The sequence below is a fragment of the Trachinotus anak genome, unplaced genomic scaffold (assembly GCF_046630095.1).
Source record: "Trachinotus anak isolate AG129_WGS33_773 ecotype Australia unplaced genomic scaffold, CSIRO_AGI_Tana_v1 ptg000023l, whole genome shotgun sequence".
Classification (NCBI taxonomy): domain Eukaryota; kingdom Metazoa; phylum Chordata; class Actinopteri; order Carangiformes; family Carangidae; genus Trachinotus; species Trachinotus anak.
In genome coordinates, this window is record NW_027273874.1 from 4,998,798 (window position 1) to 5,019,295 (window position 20,498).

At 42.4% G+C, this 20,498-nt stretch overlaps 1 protein-coding gene and 1 non-coding gene across 3 annotated transcripts in view; both read left to right on the forward strand.

Moving 5' to 3' along the window:
* Positions 1 to 20,498, forward strand: part of arhgef40 (Rho guanine nucleotide exchange factor (GEF) 40) — a 38,893-nt gene that overhangs the window by 2,175 nt on the left and 16,220 nt on the right. Inside the window, exons 2-18 of one of the 2 annotated variants that reach the window (XM_071459117.1) lie at positions 264 to 340; positions 6,228 to 6,317; positions 7,174 to 7,281; positions 10,426 to 10,711; positions 11,111 to 12,272; positions 12,547 to 12,785; positions 12,878 to 13,066; positions 13,686 to 13,800; positions 14,275 to 14,368; positions 14,501 to 14,587; positions 15,551 to 15,667; positions 16,638 to 16,736; positions 16,900 to 17,051; positions 17,945 to 18,083; positions 18,299 to 18,418; positions 19,576 to 19,767; positions 19,886 to 20,410. In XM_071459117.1, the coding sequence (XP_071315218.1) occupies positions 332 to 340; positions 6,228 to 6,317; positions 7,174 to 7,281; positions 10,426 to 10,711; positions 11,111 to 12,272; positions 12,547 to 12,785; positions 12,878 to 13,066; positions 13,686 to 13,800; positions 14,275 to 14,368; positions 14,501 to 14,587; positions 15,551 to 15,667; positions 16,638 to 16,736; positions 16,900 to 17,051; positions 17,945 to 18,083; positions 18,299 to 18,418; positions 19,576 to 19,767; positions 19,886 to 20,410 (3,723 nt within the window). In that variant the 5' untranslated portion in view covers positions 264 to 331. The remainder of the gene's footprint in view (positions 1 to 263; positions 341 to 6,227; positions 6,318 to 7,173; positions 7,282 to 10,425; positions 10,712 to 11,110; positions 12,273 to 12,546; positions 12,786 to 12,877; positions 13,067 to 13,685; positions 13,801 to 14,274; positions 14,369 to 14,500; positions 14,588 to 15,550; positions 15,668 to 16,637; positions 16,737 to 16,899; positions 17,052 to 17,944; positions 18,084 to 18,298; positions 18,419 to 19,575; positions 19,768 to 19,885; positions 20,411 to 20,498) is intronic. The other variant, XM_071459118.1, reaches the window with a different exon arrangement.
* trnar-ucu (transfer RNA arginine (anticodon UCU)) lies at positions 13,144 to 13,231 on the forward strand. Its single transcript is given in 2 exon segments — positions 13,144 to 13,180; positions 13,196 to 13,231. It is a non-coding gene; the product is annotated as a tRNA-Arg (tRNA).

A 20,498-nucleotide genomic window follows, 5' to 3' on the forward strand; every position in this document is an offset into this window, starting at 1 on the left:
AATCATATTTTCATAGGCTTGGCCATTGTTCCTAACATTCATGATAGCATACTCACAAAGTTAATAGCGTAGCAACAGCTGTAAAACGTTTCACAGGGCAAGAAACACGAGTAGTCCTATTTTCACTCAGGTTGTAGGCAAACCCCAGTGTTGGCCATGACCGTTCAAATTGTTACCTAAAGTGTGCATGGATAACGTCACAGTTTACAGACTGCACTTTGGTCTGCTTTATCACTGATATTTCATGTGTTCTCACGTTTCAGTGGTTTTTATAATACGGCTGAACTGTTAGCAACCAGCTACTCTGACCTGCTTCAGCTGCACTGATGAGATGGGAGAGGTAAGCTAGCAAGCTAACACTGTGCCTAGCCCGCTCAAAGATCGGAAATGACACGCTCAGGAAGACCAAGGACAAAAATTATTTGCGCTTATTTGTCCCATTTGTCATAGAGTGCCACACTGTTCACGCATGTTAGCTGCTGTGGTGAAATATGTGAAGCTTCACCCCATTCAGCGACAGACTGTAGCACTTCAGTAGCCTGAAACAGTCCCAACAAACTGTTTGACCTACTGTAGGTTTCAGGTTAGATTATACAGGGAGATTTAGAAAAGGAAATCAGTCTCAGGCCTCTCCTTTTTCTTCCTCTTCCCTTTGTCTGTCTCCCTCTTTTTTTTTTTTCCTGTCTCCTCTCTTCACCGCCCCTCTCCTCTCCTCTATGTTGGCATCTTTCTCATGCTTTCTCCTAATCATGTCATCTCCTATCACTCCCTCCCTTCTCTGAGATCCTTTCTGCTCTATTGCTCTTCCTTTCTTTCTCTGTCCGTCATGTACTGTAGGGGTCTACATCTGGTTTCTATCATGGTTACTGCTGATCTTGTTTCCCATCGATCTCTCCCTCTGGTCACCCTCCTCCTCCTCCTCCTCCTTTTCTCTTTTCCTCTTTCTGTCTGAACCCGCTCTCTCTATAGGGTATAGGGCTGTCTGGTTCTCTCAGTGTCTCTCTGTCAGTCTGTCTCCTATTGAATCTGTTTCCTCAATCACTCAGACTTCAATAAGCTGACAGTTTGAGTGCTATATATAGCCTATTATGTATATTTCAAAGCCAGCATTACCTTTTTAGTTTTGCTGTATTCTAATCTTCTCTATTTGATTACCCTGCTCCTTTTTTTTGCTACACCTCTCCCCGTCTCTCCCTGTTTTTCCTCCCTGTGCCAAGCATCTGTTCAGGGGACAACCACCGCCTCTTACAGGAGAGAAAGACAGGAAGTCTGACACAAGAATGACATACCCTGGCTCTGTACTGTGTGTCCGTTTTTGACACAAACATGAGGATGCCCACTCATTCGCCACTGTACTGATTGTCCTCAGTGGCAGTCCATGTGCGGCATGAACACATGCACACTTTGCTGGTGACTCAACAACCTCAAACTCTAAGTAACACCGGACAAAGTGAGTAAGATGCCTCCCATTGGCTCGGAACTGGTAGTTCTGAAGACAGGACGCTTGTGTTTGCCGTTGCTGCAGATCTTGTAATTATACATAACCAGGAAACCAGAGCCATAAGGTGGTATGTCAATTAGTAGGCAAGAACTAAAAGAGACAACCCTTTGTTATGGAGCCAGTTGTAAAGTTTTTTATGGTTTGACCAAAAAAAAAAAGCTTTACTCAAACTCTGTGGCTTCCGTGTTGTCATTTTAACGGCATCCCATGGTCCTCCCAAGTGGATGGAGTTTGCTCAGTTGTCATCACACATTTTCACTAAATTTCATACTGCCGTTGGCCTGTGAAACCATGTATCTCCAAAACAACAGCTTTTCTTGATCATAGAAAAAAAGTCTGTCTTTGGCTTCGGGCTGCATTTTTGGCTAATCTAATGGATTTTTAATGGCTTGAGAATTTAATTGTTTTAAGATGTAGGGCAATTTTCAGCTAACCCATGAAGAAACACTTAATCTTTCACATTTGACACATTCAAAATCAAAAGAGATTGTTACATTAACTCAACAACTGTGGTTAAGTACAGTTTTGAGGTACCTGTACTTAATTTGAGTACTTGTATTCAGTGCATCTTTTTACTTCTGCTCCATTACAATTCAGAGGCAGATACTATATGTTTTAGTCTATTACATTTATTGTTGTTACGTAAAATATGGTGTATTATCACAGTTTAACATATGATAAGACTTTATTGATCCCCAGTGGGAAGATTCACAATTTGACTATCAGTAAAGAAATATCAGCATCTTTACCAGCTGCTCTAATCTGAGTGATGTACATATTCATATAATATACCAATATGAAAGGGGCAGATCATAAGTAGGCTACTTACTTTTGTTACTTAAAATATTTTTTAATGGTAATATTTTTGTACTTTTAACTTAAGTCAAAGGAGTGTTTAATCTCCAATTTTTCATCAGTACTCGTACTAAGATTTTGCAAAGCTGGCAGGCAATGCATAGTTCTTTGGTAAAATCCAACTAAGCCTAAACAGCACTTTCCCCGGCTTCTCCCAGAATGATGACGTGTTTAAAAAAAAAAAAAAGAACAACCTAAGAACAAGTCTATCAGTGTACTAATTAAATAGAAGTAATCACATGCACTTCTCAGTTGAAGGCTATTCTTAGTATGCCTAAAATAAACAGTCATGCTTCCTGTCAAGTTCTTGACTCAGATCTGTTCCTCATCATCTGTCTAATCTGGTTTTATGTAGTGATAATGTGTGTATAGCTGCTTCTCCAACAGGACGCTGAAAATGGTGCCAGTAGCGTTTGCTTGAAAACTGTGATATAAGTGCAAAACCTCTAGTGCGGATGCATTACGTTTCATTGCATGCAGATGTTTTTTTTTTGTCTGAGGCGACTTGCAATATCTGCGTGCATTAGCAGTAAGTGTTGGAATGAAGAGTAACTGAATTACACCTTCAGTTCCCTCAAAGATGAGACACCAGATTTTACATGAGAGGCTCCTTTTGTCTTAAAGTCTGAAAAGAAATCTAATTTATAAATTTCATTAGGGCTCCTCAGTTTCATGTGCACGTATCGGCTGATCAAAAGCAAGAGTGACTAATTGCATTAAATGCACTAGCACCATAGGTTAGACAGGAGCAGAGTAAATGAATTATCATGACCCTTTATTGGACAGTACATATGGTATAGATGCGTTGCTAAAAAACATTAACCTAATTTTACTGGAAAATAAATAACGTTCACATTATTACAGGGTTTTGTGGTTTGGTGGAAAAGCAGCATCTCTCTTTTTTCTCTCTCTATAGACACCATTCCCTGTGTATTTCATTGATTGTACTTCCAGACTTAAATTCCATTCTTTGGATGTTAGCAGTGGTATATCCTGTTTGAAGTTGTGTGCACAGGCATGCAAACACAACACAAGAGATTCAGTGTTGAGGAAAAAATGTGGGGGGCACAATTGAGCATCACACATCCAAGCTAAATATTGTTGCTGGCTAGGTAGCTTGTCACTGAGTAAGCTACAGTGAGTTTAGCTAGTCTGCCAGTTTCAGAAGTGTGCTCTCCAAACCTGAGCGGCCTATTTCTACCTACACTTAAGCAATGAAGCTCTATGAGTGGTGCATTGTTCGCTGTGGTGCGGCTGGTTCTCCGGCACAAGCTGCATAATCTTTGATCCTGAGGGGCTGCATTTGAGTTGAAGATATGGAAGCTTTGCAAAGGTGTAACCCAGCACACATTGTATATTGTGCATTGGCATTTAGAGTCAGTCTGATGAGAAGACCAGATCAGACAGTGTCCGCCGTCAGTTAACAATCAGTGGATACTTTCCCGTTTCGACATAAATTTGGTGTTGTATTGAATCAACTCAAGTCTTGTGGGATGCTTTAAAAGGTTTTTACTCCAGGAGGAAGTTCCTGCTGGCTTGCCTTGCAATCCCCTGAACACCCCCCGCTGTGCTTTTACTAGACTCAATATGTTCTGTCAGTGAGCCAGAAGGCTGTTTTACAACCACTACACCTATTACGACATGCTCTCCGACAGACTGTTGTTTACCATAGTCTACGACACCTCCCCCTGTACACGCGATTACACAGACCTCATTAGAAACGACCTGAAACCTTTTTTATGTTGTGGTTAAGGAGTAGAGATGATGTACCATAGAGAGGTATTTGCATATGTAAAAGTATTGATTTTGGACATTTTATGTTGTGGCACATCTCTGTTTCATACAGTAGCAGAGAGTATATCGACTTAAGTGTCTGCATTACTTTTTGTTGTATGTGCTTTTCACGTAACCTCTCCTATCGCTTTATACAGTAGCTCATCATCAGTCTGAGCCTGTATCCTAAGGAAAATGTTATTTAATCTAGTGATGTTATTTAAATCTTGCTCAAGTCTTATTTTTTGCACCATTGCTTTTTATCTGCCTTGTTTCAACTTAATGACTCTTAAAATGGTTAATTACCTGGAAACTTGTATGTGCCAGGCATAGACTATATATAAAAAGGTGCCAACCAACAGGCACAATTGAATTTAAGATTCAAGTTTTAAGATAAATAAGACTAGTGGACTCTTATTTCTTTTAAGATGGGTGTTTTATGTGTGGTTTCTTGGAGATTTAGTGGTTGTGTTCACTGAACGCCAACATGACCTTTGAGCTGCTCTGCTTCTGGAAAACTGAGCTGTGTTCAGCAACATTTAAGGAGGTTTTGTCATTTGTGTTTTTTCCAAGTTGCAGTATTGCTCTCGTCCAAAATCTTGTGTTACTATGGAAAAATAAAGCTGCGTGAATTTTAGCCCGGTGCCACTTTGCTGTTGGTGCCATGGGGGCTGAAGTCACAGTTGAAAAATCTGCCCCTCGGCCAAGAGAACGGGTAGGAAACAGAAACGAACATCTCCTGTGAATGACCCTGAGCTGCCTCAGCAGAGCAGGTTACACTGTAGACCTGATGTGACTCCACTGCTCTGTTTATAAGTCTCAATCTGTCTTCTCCTTTCGGTCCTCCAGTGACCTGTGCCTTTTTTTTTCTGTTCCATCCTACAACTGCTCGCTCTCTTGTGTGAATAAATTTCCATTCACGTGAGTCTTTTTTCCAGACAAGAAACAATTGCAAATAAATCCTGACATTTGTTTGAGCATATTTGTTGAATTAATTCTGTGAGGGCGTTGCAGACTAAGTTGCGTAAGTTGTTGGTCACAGAAAAACTTACTCCTGTTTTTGATACTCATTCTATCCTCCTCTGTGGCTAACCCCAACCCTGCTCTGTACACAAAAACAAACCCAAAAAATAATTCTCAAACATTGTTGAACCTGGGTCTTCTTCCATAAAAACCCCCGCACCACCACCAGCTCATTCCCTCCTGGCTCCCTCTCTCGCTAGCCGCTCTTCTCTTTTTCCGTACACTCTGTTCTCCCATTCTGGTTTTTCCTCCCATGGCTTTCTATCCATCCCCTCGGTTATTGTAGTTAGTCAGCACAATATGCTGTCTGTTGAAGAGAATCCCGACATAATTGTTGTCAGATGACATTCAGAGAGTCGGATGGAGGTGAAACAAAGAAAGTTGGCGTAGAAAAAAATAAAATAAAATTGGAGCTGAGGAAGATAGAGAGAGAGAGAGAGAGAGAGAGAGAGAGAGAGAGAGAGAGAGAGAGAGAGAGCGGGGTGGTGGGGGGGGGTGGAGGCGGAGGGGAGAGGGTAAAACCGAGGAAAAGAGGCAGAGGAGCAGATGGGAGGTTGGAGAGGAAATGCGAAGGGAGGGAGAGCGAAAGAGAGAAGTTGGAAAAGAAAGAAAAAAAAAAGTTGCAGGTTGCCACGGCAACGGTCAGTGCAGAAAAATAAACACTGTATGGTGTTGCGTGCTCTGTTCTGTCACTCTGCACCTCACAGGCTGGACCCGTGTTATGATGTGTGCGAATGTGCATGCAGCTGTGCATGCATGCATAGTATGTGTGTGTGACTCTGTGTGTGTGTGTGTGTGTGTGTGTTAACATGCTGCGGTGGTCTCTGAACTCAGTTGTTCTGGGGGTCCTTACACTTACTAGGCCTTGGAGGAAATGTTTGACACTCCCCAGACCATACAACAGGAAGTTGAAAGTAGAGTATGTGTGTATATTTGTCTGTGTGTGTGTGTCAGCAAAAAAAAAAAAAAAAAAAAGCGAGACATGCCGGCTGTTAAACACAAACACAGACATTCAAGTTGATTCAGTGTCCGGTTATGGATTAACCCTTTCTTACCATCTGTGTGTCTCTGTCAGGGTTCGGAGGCTATGGAGGATTGCGTGCAGGGGGCACTCTCATCGCTTTATCCTCCTTTCGAGAGCACGGCACCACCCCTTCTCTCCCAGGTAGACCCCACAAGCACACACCTCCATTCCAGTCCACATGTTAACAGCAATAAACAGGGTTGGGGGGGGGGGGGTATAAATAATGCAGATTCAATTAAATGATAAGGTGACGCAGGACTATGCGAGGAAGGCGATGCTATGTGCAGATAACACAGCCTCCCCCAGATATAAACTGTTGCTAGAAGCCAACACAAACAAAATCTAGCCAGCTGGTCAATTATAGCCAAACCCTCTTCCTCCAAGCCTGATATGACTTATTTCACTAAAAGCAGCACACAACTTCTGCTTTTCAGTCATAACATTTATTGTAAGAAAGTGCAGTCAGCTGGGCAAAACTGTTAAACTCTCTGACAGGTGCATTGTGGGAATTCTTTGTAAGCTCTAACATCTCCAGCTTGACATAACAGAGCGCCAAAGTCATATTTGTTTTTAGTGCTTTTAGCTTAATTTCCCTAAAAGCTAGTAGACTAAGGGGCTTTTGAGCTAATCTCAGTTATCGTTTATGGGGATTTGATAATTGTGTCGTTCCAAGTTGCTGTGCAGCCTCCAATCAAATTTTTTTTTTGTTGCTATGGAAATAGCTGCTTGTTAAAATAAAATGGATGAAATGAAGCAGCTCTGACATGGTGATTTTCTTGTTTAATTTCTGATTACATGCTGTCTGGGCTGAGGAAATTCTTCCACTCTTGAGCAATTGAAACCCTCTCAGAATCCAGTGGATACACTCATGAAGGGTTGAAGCTCTAGTTTAAAGAAAGGCTGCTCTTAATTCATTGAAGCTGATGTTCTGCAGATGAAAGGTTTCCACTCTGTGGTAATCAGTTTTGTGGGGTTTTTTTTTTGCACTTTTGTCCAGGTCTTCTCAGTCCTGGAGTCGACCTATCAACACGACAGTCTTCGCTACCTCCTTGACTACTTTGTTCCTGCCAAGCACCTCCTGCACAAACTCCAGCAGCACGCCTGTGTGAGTTCCAAACTGCAAACACACTGTGACTGGGAACACACACATAGCTGTGTAATCCAAAGCAGAAACATCTGTCAGTTAAATTCATCAAGTACAGTGTGAGAAATCTTGTCAGTTGTGAGCGTTTTGATTCCTTTGGTGAGCATGATCATTCGGTTGTTTTTGCGTTTCTGTGTGTTGAATATTAAGTTTTAAGTTACTAGTCCAGTAAGGGTCCACTTGTTTTGAACTCTTTAAAGTTATACAAAGTAACTTTTCCATGTTAAAATGTCTCAAACCTATTTTAATCATGTTAAAGCTCTGTTTCATGTGGTCACCTATCAATGATGTCTTATCTCCTACACTCATGCGTCGACATTGAGGTTTCTTGCCACAGCAGCGCAATTTTAAGGTACACTTTTTACACCTTTGTCGTTTTGAACTATTTATTTTAACTGGATGAAGGATTATAGTTATCAGACATCTGGATCAGAAGTTATTCGAGAAAAAAACAGAGAAGAAACCTCTGCAGGTCATTTGGCTGTCGATAAAAACCTGAACGTTTGGTTCATAAGTTACCAAAAAAACAAAGGTAAGCTGTCTCAGTTTCCACCAAAGAGTATTGGCAAATCACTGATTTTTAAACTGCTTTATTCATTGTTTCTACAGGTTTTAATCCCCTGGTCCATTTGTTAAGGAGAGCATAATTCGGCGGCCTTTAAAAACCTCCCATACGTCTTATTAGTTAAAGAAACAAACAAAACAAAGGTTAGCATCAATCTCACATCGGCTTTATTCAGTGTTTTTATCAGTTATAATCACAGGGTCTGTTTGTTTTGGAGAGGATGAGATCTCTCTAGATAATTCAGCTCCTGGTAAAGACATCCTGAACAACAAACACTGAAGGAATCCAAACTGAGAGAAGCTGATGGCAATGGTGGTGAAGAAACAACTCAGACAACAACTCCCATGATCCCATGCTATTTCATCACGTCACCCAACACTGTCTTTTGTTTTTGTTTTGATTTTCGAGACCTCTAGCAGCAGAAGTTCCAGACTGTGCATTTAAGGGCAAGTCCAAGTCAATTGAATGGAGTAGTACTGAAGGTTTTAGGCAGTCAAATCGGTCTCAACTCCTCAAGTGTGAAGTCTTTAGTGTATCACAGTAACTGGTCACATGAAGCCTCCATTGCAAAGGGAAAGTTAAAGGCATGTATAATTTGACACATGCGTGACCCTATAGCAGTGACTAACTACACTGTGGAGGGTTGGTTGTGCTCTAAAACTCTAGCTGGCCAGTAAAATCAGTGAGAGAAAGTGGCTGGTGAAATCTGAGATTTACATCAGACAAAAGAAGTTTTGCCGAGTAGATGTAGATTAGTGAAATTAGTGAAATGAAGCATGAATAAAAAAAATGCATGGTTATAGTATGATATAGGATACACTAAGCAAACACTGTGCAAACATGCAACTTGTAGTGATTGTGTTCTCTCATCGCATCAAATGAGAAACTGAGGTTTGTACTAAAAAGCATTCCTTTTATTTTCCTTTCCGAGACACACACGCTCAAAAGACAAACAATGCACACTGTTAAGCAGAAGCTTAGAGGCTAAGAACTTTCTCATATTACCCTCTACAGTTTTCCTAGACTTGCAGACACACACACACACACACACACACACACACACATGCCCAGCCATTGTGAGCAAACTATGTTTTCATTGTCGCTGAGTGGAGCTGCCTGGGACGGGAGTTGAGACTGTGAGTCATGACAATAATTCCTTCCATATGTGAGTGTGTTACTGCTGCTACAGAAAGAAAGAGTGAGTAGCAGAGAAAGCAGTGGGAGTCAAAGGAGAGAATGAACATGGCTTTCATTCACTGCGCCTGCATGCACGCGCATGTGTCCAAAAAAAAAAAAAAAAAGGGAAGATGCTGGAAGGTTGTGGATTATAGTAGACTGATTGAGGAATTTTTCAGAAGTGGGAGGTGGGGAAGAGGGAGGGAGCAAACACTGGGGTACATTGAGGGAGAAGTAGGAAGAGGGAGGAGGGCCAGGGGACACAGAGGGTTACAGAATGTGGGCTGACGCAAAACAGACAAAACTTTTTAAGATGGAAAAGTCACACATGCTTTTAAATGCTAATATCCACCTTGAGAGATATCAGACTGTTTCTGAAAGCGGGTTTCTTGAAACAGGCAGGGAAAAAAAGAGACAGGAGGAAGGCTTAAAGAGAAGAAATTGAATAAAGGGCAGAGAGGTAGAAAAGGGGAGATGGAGGAGAGGTCGAGTGAGGAATATAATTTGATCACGTCTCGTGAGTCTGGAGGGCACGGAGGGGGAGGGAGAAGCCCCGTGTCAGTCGATTAGATGTGACTGGGAACAGCAGAGAGAGGTTCAGGATGAGTTTTATACCCTTATACTACAAAAGACGGGGTATAGATCTGGCACGGCATTGATTAAGGTGGGAATAGTGTTTGGATTCAGGTGTTTTTCCTAATTAGAACAGTTGATTAATGGTGCACAGGATACCACAAGGGACCTTCTCTCCTTCACCCAAATTCACAGAGTTCTTGGGTAAATGCTTCTATGATTTGATGAGGGATTTTCTATATTTAGATCCCTGTTGTTTAGAGTTCTTTTCGCAGTGATGTGTTTTCCTCTTATGAAACAGTAGACTGTTTTGACAGTGGCTGGCCGTTGCAAAGAGCTAGTCATCTGCATGTTTCAAACTGACTCACACTGATGCTCTGCAGCTATCTAGAGCCTACTCATTCTGTCATGCTAGCTAAGCAGTTTTGCACCGTGTGAGTCACATGTCTGACATTTGTATGGCACTGGCTTTTCACCCATCGAGCTTCTGAATAGTTTTGACTGGTGTGGTATTAGTTCTAGAAATTCAGCTCATCTGAGTAACCAAGCCAAACACAACAATGCAGGCAGGTTCCAGTTGGTTCATGTGGGCTGTGGTTTGTGAATGGGAGAGAAAGACCATGCATTAGCATTAACTACAATAGTTTTTGGCAAGATTGGACTCTCAAGGTGAGATTTCTTAAGGACAGTAACTACACAACCTAAAAAGGTACAGAGAAAGATTTTTAATCAATGCTTTATTTATATATTTAACACGTTCTCTTCCTCTCCATTTGTTTTTGTCATCTCAGTCTCAGTACCTGGGTTGCTTGTTTCTTCACTCCGGCTGGCCTCTGTGCCTTGGCGAGAAAGTGGTTGTCCAACTCTCCACCTTGGACTGGAGGCTCCTGCGTAGTAATGACTTCTACCTGCAGGTGGTGCCCTTCTCTACGCGCTGTCCCCGACTGGCTCTGAAATGTCTGGCCCCTGGGGGGCGCACTGTTCAGGAAATCTTGGTACCTGAATCACAGCATCCCCTTGTGTTCACCACTGAGTGGCTGCACAGTGTCAACAAAGAACGTGGCCACAAGAGAGAAGGTAACAAATGGAAGTTCTGTGCTTCTGTAGATATTTTTTGTTTTTTCAGTATTTTATTTTAAGTCACAAAGAGCTCTCCTGAGGTTTTAGGTGAAAATCATCCATACAAAAACTTGAGGCAAAACAGGGGAAGTGAAACAGATGTGTGGCAAGAACAGGCAAGTACATGACTAAGGGATGGCATGTGGAAGGACAAAAAAAGAGGGGAGGGAAATATGAGTGTCAGCAGGTGGTTAGCAGTGAGAAGAACCTAGCAACAGAGCTAAAGAAAGGCAGAAAAAGTTCAAACATTTGTTTTTCATAGAGCTTATGTTGGTGATTTCTTTTTCTAAAGTAGGAGGACCTGCATACGCTCAAACATATGAACTTGTAAACGTTTCCACTGTCATTTCTCCACAGTTGGAGGAGGGCTTGACACCTGCCTAGTCAGTACATGTGACGGCGTGGTGCGACTCCCGTGGAAGGAGGTTGTCTACCCAAAATTCATCCACGACCCTTCTGAGGAGCTGGGCCTAATGTCCAACCACGAGGGCTCCATATCCAACCGCCTGCCCAGTGAGGGGGGCAGCAGCCTTGGGGGATGGGGTGGCTCATCCTCTGGAGAACTGGACTCCTGGTCCTGGGATGAAGAGGAAGATGAAGATTTACTACCAGATGGCCTGGACTCTGAGTCTGCACTTCCCCGGCGAAGGCGCAGTGAAGATGGGCTTGGGCGGACAGTGAGGCACCCTCAGCTGGATGGGGACTATGTGGAGCTGTTGGAGCCCAGAGGGGGTCCTGATGGAGGGGTTGACCCAAGGCAAAGGTACCTGGAGATGCATGGGATCTGTAAGACCAAGACTTTGCCTCTGTGTAGGAGAAGTAAAGCCATCAAACTCCGCAAGGGAAAAGCTTGGGGATATGGGAGAATGGAAAGGTCAGGAAGCTTTCGGGCTGTCCTTGGCGCCAAAGGAGACACTGTGACTCCCAAGGGTGACCAGTTACCACCTCGGCCTCTGCCAGGAGTCTCTGAAGCTGGCAGAGGGAGGCGGTCTTATTCCTCCTCTGTCCATGACTCTGACGAAGGAGATAAAACAAGCAGAGACTCAGAGGGCCTTGATGGCCGCCAGCTTTATTTTGATGGCCCATTCAAGGAGAGGAGGCCAGGTGTGGGCAGGGAGAGAGATAGCAATGGCCTCATGCAGCCGTGCAGAGATAACAACAGAAGTAAAGACTCCGAGAGTGGTGACAGTTTGGTCACAAATGAAATCCATGTCTTGACGAACCACAAAGTTGGGCATGTTATAGAGGGTCAATCAGATCACGGTTCTCATTCAGACTCGGTTTTTGAGGATACTGATAAACCACTGAGCGGAGACAGTGATGCCACCACCCCAACATCAGACGCACCAGAGAGACCATTCACTGGAGTTTCAGAAAGTGGAGAGATTACTAACAGTGGGTCTAAAACAAAGAGTTCGTCCAACCCAAACCTGGCAGAGGAAAGGGATGAAGGAAAGACAGAGGACAGAATGTGTCCTCGAGGAAAGGAAGTCAAAACTGCAGGATTCAGAGCACCAAGGTACTGATTTATTCCTTATGATGCCCTGCCCTCTTTCATCTTATTTTCACACTAATATTTTTTTTTTCACACTTCCTCATGAAAGTACAGGTAACTTCGGTAAGTCTTAGATAACACTTAGGTGCAACCTCTGTGCACAAGGTACAGCTTATCCAAACTTGAACACATGGGGCTGAAGTGGATGATACAAAAGACAAAGAACAGCATGTGTGAACAGTGTAATTATTAACTTGCTGTTGTACCTCATTAAGACCTTCCTGTGCTTTGTCTTTAGGAGGAAAAGGAAGGGAAAGGGGGCCAAAGGGAGGGCCAGGTCTGGCGGCCGTGCACACCAGAGGGGCTTGAAACTGCAAGGTAAAGCTCCTCAACCAAGTCCCACCACCTGCTCTACTTCAACAAAGCTGCCAGTCACGGAGGAGAACCAGTCGGAACAAACAAAACAGGCTGACCAACCTGATGGAGTGCCCACTACAACTACAGTGAGCGCTCAGAACACAGAGAAAAGCACTGCAGGTCTGTTTGAAAGTTTTCATATGAAAATTAGATTCTAAAAGTTCTAACATATCCCCTTGAATATTTTCTATAACTTTTGTATCTCTCACCAGAGGCAGAAGCTGAACCTTTGCCTGTCTGTAATGGCCAATCGGGCACATCCTTGTTTAACCACTCTAATGAGGAGGTGGGGTCAGGAGAGACATGTCCTGACCAATTGAATGGCGCTACATCTAAAGAGCCTCCCTTGCTTAGGGAGTTGGACGCAGAACTTCTCCAGTCAGGGAAGCTGAAGTTGACAGGCAAGTCTTTCAGGATTATAATGGTTCTTATCAAGCTGCAGAGTCATCTCTACTTTACTGGCACCCTTCAATGTAGTGGCTCTGTGGCGCAATGGACAGCGCGTTGGACTTCTAGATATAGATGAAGTGATTCAAAGGTTGTGGGTTCGAGTCCCACCAGAGTCGGAGTTTGAAGCTTTAGTGTTGTCCCTTAACTGTTGCTTTGAAATAAAGCATAGACCAAATGTGTGATTATTCTTCTGTTGTTTATTGTTGTCTGGTACACACAGTTGGACAACAAGCTCTTCACCCTTTAGCATCTGATTGAATATTGTATCAAAAATGGCTCCTCTTTCGCAGAGTCATGAGTTAGGCAAATCTGAAAACCAACAAATCTGAAAACCAACAGCCAACATCCTGCAAACAGGATCCAATTCAACATTAATTTTTATGGTGCAAATTTGACACAGGCTCCACGGGCAACATTATTCTTTCTTCTACCAGCCCCAATTATGGGAAATGTAGTTCTTAAGCGTCAAACATTATTAGTGAAAGACAATAAAACTGTAATAACTGTAGCAGTCTTATTGTAATCTTGACCTCCCTACTCAATGCTTATTCTGATGCTTATGGACTACAGGTACTGTGGACAGGTTGGGACGTGCTCTGGTTGTCACAGCGACAGATGTATCAGAGGAGGGTTTCTGTGAGGAGGAGATGGCCCGGGTCCTGGCCTGCTACAACAGAATCACACGGTAATGCTGCGCTCTTCCTACTCCAGTCAGTAAAGGGATTCAGGGCTACATTTCAGTGGTTTATTTTAGTCATCCCTGTAGGATATGTTTGCATGTATCATCAGAGAATAAAAAGGCTTGTAAATTTAGCAGACCTTACAGTGCACATTATCCACTTTCATACCATAAAATTCCTGTTGTTTCTGTTTCACCCTCTGCTCATGCACCACACTCACACAAAACCTGCATATCTTAACACTTAAGACTAGCTTGTCCTCTGATGTTCATATCTGGGTTTGTGTCATTTGCTTGGTGGGGTTAAGAAAAAAGTAAAAAGTAAGTAAATGAGTAAAAAGTGCTATTATTGATTTAAATCTTATGATAGGATTCTGTATTTATTAAATTGCAAGTGTCTCATTGTAGAGGAAAACTTCTTTTCTAACTACTGCTCCTGTTTTAAACCTCCACTCACCTCTCTCCATCCTTCCTCATCAGGCCTGCAGCCAAAGAAAAAGGTCTCACGGTGTTAATGGACAGCAGACGCTCTCCACCCTCCGCTCTCTGCCTCTCTGCACTTAAAAAGTTCCAGGTGAGAAAAAAAACAAAACATGTTTAGCCACATGTGCTAAATGTTTACTTGTGTGCTTTAATTTGCCTGCAGATGTGAGCAAGTAGCTCAAACACATGTGTTTCTGTGTGTGTGTGTGTGTGTGTGTCCCAGGTGCTGGTTCCTGGCGGTCTTGGATCTGTTCTGGTTCTGTTGGAAGAGCAGCAGGAGTCCCTTTCTCATAATCTAGAAGGAGCAGAGGTGACCTCATACAAATCACATGCTTACAATTTAATGGAACAACACACACACACGCACACACAGTGCAATTTTGTTCAGGTTATTTTAGTTCAGTTTTATTTTCTAATTTATTTTATGAATCTAAATCTTAAAACAAGTAGAACACCCACATGAAAAGCCTTTGAAAACCACAATAACAAAACATGAGCAAAGTGAAAGTTCCTGAAACTCCATTTCCCATTATTATAACAACATAGATAACTGTTCATATATGAAATGAAAAAAAATGTTCAAGAGGAAATAACATTTCAAAAGCCATGCTATGTTTATGTCGCTTGCTAAAGTTTGATGAATATCAGATGCTCTTCTCTGGAGCGCACTTTCACGTTGTGCTTGACTCTAAATAAAGCCTCATTTCCAAACACTTGGCTCAAATATAGTTTGCAAATAACTCCCATTTTTACCAGTAATTCAGCTCATTGCGTTGCATTGAGCAGCAGAGATCTGTCTCACACACACACATGTGAAAAATCATCTTGCCATTTGGTTTGTATTTTAACCTGGCAGCGGTAAACCTTGCATGTCAAAGGGAAATCCCACCCAAAAGATGTTAACACTGTTAGAAAAAAAAATTCCTTCGTCTGTTTTGTTGTTTGGTGGAAACTCTTTGTACGTGCTTTTGCTCTCTCAGCTCTTTCTGTTAAAGAAAGCTGAAAAAAAAATTATGCCAGGCTCTCAGAATCAAGGAGGAAGTGTGGATCTGTAGCCACGAGTGCAAATTTTATCAGCTATATTAAGTCCATTGTAAATAAAGACCCTGGCTCAAAGTAAAGCAGATAAGAGTTTATATTCTCAAGGCTACAGCATGATCTCCTCATATCTTATGTTTTCTTTTGCCTCATTTTCTATTATCTCTCATTATTTTTTTCTTATTTTGTCATTTCCTGTCCGTAATTTTTTTTTTATCCTGTCCTGTCTGTCCAGATCCACATGGTGCGAGGAACAGGGGTCCTTCAGCAGTATGTAGACAAGCAGCAGCTGCCCACAGAGATGGATGGAGACTTTACCCACTGCCATTCGGACTGGCTGGCCTTCAGACTAGTGAGAATCTGTTGTTCAAATAAAAGAAGTAGATTCATTTTTATTTTTCCCCCTTAATTTCTACATCCTGTATAGTTATTTTTCTATTCTATATATATTTCATGGTAGATCTTCTCAGCTGCAGCAGCCAGATTTACTGACCCGAGTGTGTGTTGAAGTCTTGGGGAAATTGAGCAGGAAACGATCACTTGAGGCATTTAAGATCAGCTGATATCTGTGCTTTTGCTAAATTAATCAGATTTTTTTTTCTGTATAAATCTCATTCAGGCCATTCCCTCACAGAATAGTTGTTCCCGCCTGAGTCTTTATTCATGAAGATTTCAAGAGTAGTTTTAAATATAAAATATCAGAGCTGGAGAATTTAGACCAGTGTCAAGATTTGTGTGAAAATCTGCCATCTGTTTCATTTCTCTGTTTTAGTTCTTGTTGTCCTAGTGCCGACTGAGAGACAAAGTGACAGGAAGAAATTTCACATTTCTCTCACACTGATGATCTTTTTTTTTTTTGTTTTGCTAATTAAATGTAAACGTGTGGAAAAGGATAATACTCTTCAGTAATGTAGACAAAATCCTGATGTTTGCCTATAAAGCAGGCTCTGAATTTACTTGTTGTCAACCACTGAGATTTTCTTCTTATGTCAAATTTAAAATATTGCCACCAAAAGTAGGGGTCATCTGTGGAATGGGACAAAGCAAAGTCTGGAGAGGAAGGAAGGACAGAAAGGGCAATTGTCTGGTGGTGGTCGGCGACTTCAAAAATTCATGATGAACTGGGGGTGGAGGATAAATCAAGGAAAGAAGAAAAAAGAAATTAAAAGACTTAATGGGTTTTTCCCCAGACAGTTTATGTTTCTTTATCCAAACAGATTAAAATGTCTTCCTGTCCCCTGCTCTTTCTTTGACCTCTCTATGTCTGCTTTGATTGAATATTCCCAAATCACTGATTCCACTTCTACTCAATTCCCCTTCAGAGCCTGGAGAGTCTGACAGAGCGTTGTGAGAGCGCCCTCTCACTGCTGGGAGAAGCACTGCAGTCTATGGACACGGAGCCAATGCCTGACAACATCAAGGTTTTCTTCTTAGTTTTTTTCTAAACTGATTTACTGAGACAAAATGTAATGTGCTTGTCTGATGGAAGTACAAATTTCGCTGCGTGTGGTTTGGTAACTGGTGTCACAAAATTTCCCAAAAAGGCTTCCACAGAAACATAATGAGCATGTTGGTCTTCTTCAGGCGGTTCCTCTGAGCATCGACAAACACAGGCAGCTCATGGCGAGCGTCCTGGCCGACCAACGCTTAACTGAACTGCAGCAAAGGGGCGGGGCCTGGCTCGCAGGGTTGACCAATAGTGCATCTGGACTAGCACAGAAGTCACCAGACTGCAGGTACTAGAAAATACATTTTTATACCCTACGACGAATATTAAAAAGTTTGGTTTTAAAAGTTAACACTACATATAGCATGACACTATAAATTACCACAGTCAGTGAATGTATCTCCAAATAAGGAACTGATTAATATTATGAAAGAGTTTTGGTAATAATATTCAGACATCTACAATCATTATTTATAGCAGCAATTTGTGCTTCTGCATATACTTGGATAATAACAGGCTTTTGTTTTGTTATGATGCTAATGAGACTGCTTGCATATACATTACACACAGGTCTATTGAAGTCGGACTATTTTAGATATGAAGAAGCCATGATGTACCGAGCAACAGTAATTAGGCAAATACTCAGACATGCAGAAACCAGCTTGGTCTCGAGGGGCAGAGGAGGGATGTGCCTGTCCTTTCTCCTCACAAGTCTTGAGTTTGATTGAAGGATTAATTTATCAAGATGAGCCATAGGTTAAAAATATTCCTCATCATGAAAACAAAGTTGTTTGTTTTTAGCCCAAAAAAAAAAGCTGAACATCAAACAGAGGACAGAGCGAAACAGCTTGTTTGTTTGTGCCCGACTGCAGCTTAAAGATGATCTGAAGACTGTTGTATTTGTAGCTGTTCCTATCCAGTAATGAGTTTTGGCTCACTCTGTACAAGAATGAGGCCAAAGAGAAGCATAGGCTCATTGCTGATTTGATTCCCTTTTTCTTTTTGCCTGACAGTTGGTCTGCAGCACTTTTTGTTTGCCATAATTACATCTTCTCTACCACAGATTTTTGGCTGATGTCTCATTGCCATTAGAATTAAAATAAAAAATAAATAAAATAAAAGAAATATTTCTCTCTTGTTCCTGAGTGATTGCCTGGTAACTTTTGACTTCTGTCCTCTCAGGGCTGCTCTCGCTGCGACTTCTAAACTCTACGACAGCGTGGATGATGCCCTCCATAAGCTTGTCCGAGTGTCCAACCAGAGAGGTCGTGACCTGGAAGCTCTGGGACGACTGGCGGGGCTGGTGGACAAATTGGAAAAGGTATGTGAGGAAGGAAGATGATCACTGTCCTCGCCGAACTCTGGGATATTGTCCATGTCTTGAATTCAATACACTATACTGTATAAACAAAAAAAAAAAGTTGTCTCCATTCGTCTGCCATGTTTCACATCCCCCCATCTCTCTCTTTGTCCGCCAGTAAAACAAGCTGTGTCCTCCTCTCACCCCCTCTCTCCCTCTGTGACTTTATTTCACAGTGTGATAAGGAGATTGAGCAAGTCCAGTCGCAGCTGGACGATTACAAGGACCCTCCTCTCTCCCTCAGCAGACTCTCCCTCAAGCAGCAGAAGTTCAAGACCTTCAGGGAAACAGCTAATGTGAGTGGCTGATGCTTGTGATTTTTTTGCTACAGTATTTGCTGAAAATCATAGCATTGTCTTCACATGTGCATGTTTGTTTGTACTTCAATATATCTCTATAATTTTTGTGTTATTTTCATGTTAGGATATACTATTCATTTTCAGTGTACTTGACTCACAATCACAGCAGGATTCTTAAAATTAAAGCCACTGTATGTAGAATTTAAAAACTCCCTTCTTCGGCGCCATTCGGTGGTAGTGTCAAGAATAATATGGAGACACAAACAAAAAAGTATGCCATCAGAATAATTTCAAAGATTATAAAATCACATAAACCTCCTAAACATAGAAACTTTAAAGCTAGAATATGTGACATTTGTTTTGCTACTTACAGCCTTGCTTGGTCTGGTATGACCAGCAGCTTGTGTTGGCTCATGTTAGCATGTTAGCATGTTAGATATGAATAAATAGACAGATATTAGTGTATATCAGACACTACTGTGTCACTTTTCTGACTTGATGACTCTTCGCCACTTGTGCTACTGTTACATGTTTTAGCATAAATCCGTAATTACCACTTGTTTGCTAAATGGCTAATGTTTAGTAATGTTACATATAGTGACTTTAAAATGGTTTTGATAACAGGTCATTTCCGTTTCTTGCATCCATAGCTATCTTTAAACTAACTTAAAGTGTCATGGAGTTTCTTTAGACGAGTTTCTAAAGAAACTCCATGACACTCTGTGCTGGACACTAACTTTCTAAATGTAATCTCTATCTTAAAAGAAACAGTGATCGTGTTTCGACATCGCCGACTTGCTATTGTTAGCCACAGCTGCTGTCAAGCTGGGTATATTTGACCCACAAAGGTCTTGGGTTTGTGAGAAATGGTTCTCTTTAAAAACCACTCAAAGATTTTGAATCCTATTAGCTGTGCACAACCCTTTAGGCACACATGTTACTTACTAAAAGACTTGAGGAGTCAATAAGTAAAAGTTTAAAATGTAAACAGATGTGTCTTGAGCCCACAGTGGTACAGTATAGACAGTATGGAGACAGTCAGCATTATTCCAGTCATGATTACCCTGAGTTTATCTTGTCAAGCCTCCACAGTACACACCTGAGGGGTTTTTTCTGGGCAAAGACTTCACAGTGGATCTTCCTGAATCCTTTAGGAGCTGCACAGTGAGACTCTGTCAGTGCTCAATGATTTGGAGGGCTGGTGCGAGCTGGACTGGGCAGGCCTGAGCCAAGTCCAGATCCGACTTCCTCCTGTGAGGGAGAAACTGAGAGACATGTCCCACTGTCTGTCTGACTGCTGGACCACGCTGGACAACACACAGAGGCTGCTGTCCACACTGACTGAGGTAGAGCAGTACAGGAAGACATCTGTTTAACACACAGGAAATTATGAACGCGCTTTAATGGTTCAAAATCTTCCTAAGGGCAAAGAAGAGTCACCTTTTCTTTCTGTCTCCTGTGCAGGCCACCCAGTGGTGTGATGCAGTTTCCTCCACCTCCTCCTCCCCCTCTTCCTCTTCTTCCACCTGCCCTCTTGCTTCCCTTCCTCCCATCCCCCCGTCACGTTTCCAGGATGCCCGGTCATTAGCCATAGAGCTTGGCGGTGGGGCGCTCTTGGACCTCTGGACCCAGACAGTAGAGCGCTACCAGAGGACTGTAGCGCAGGTCAAACCCCGGTTTCTCCAGTCTGACAGGAGCCAGAATCAGGGCCAGGGGAAGCCCAAGATGCCCTCGGCAAGCAGCCTGTGGGACCTGATGGGTCCTGAGGGAGAGGGCGACTGGGGGCTGGGAGCTGGAGGAGGTGAGGGGGGACTGCAGTCCTGGGGGTCCCTGGCATCGCTGTTCAGGCCGCAGACCTGCTCCACGCTGAAAATAGGAGAGGAGAAAGGGAATAAGAAAGAGGGAGCAGGGGGAGGAAGTGGGGGAGGAGCAGGAGGAGCTGGAGGGGGGAAGTTCCTGCAGAACCTTCTGAATCCTGCAAAAAAGAGCGTGAGTTGGTTTTGTGTCATATCTGTGATGTACTTTTCTCTATTCTTCAGCAAGATGCACATTTAATAGGTCAAAAATTAAATATTAT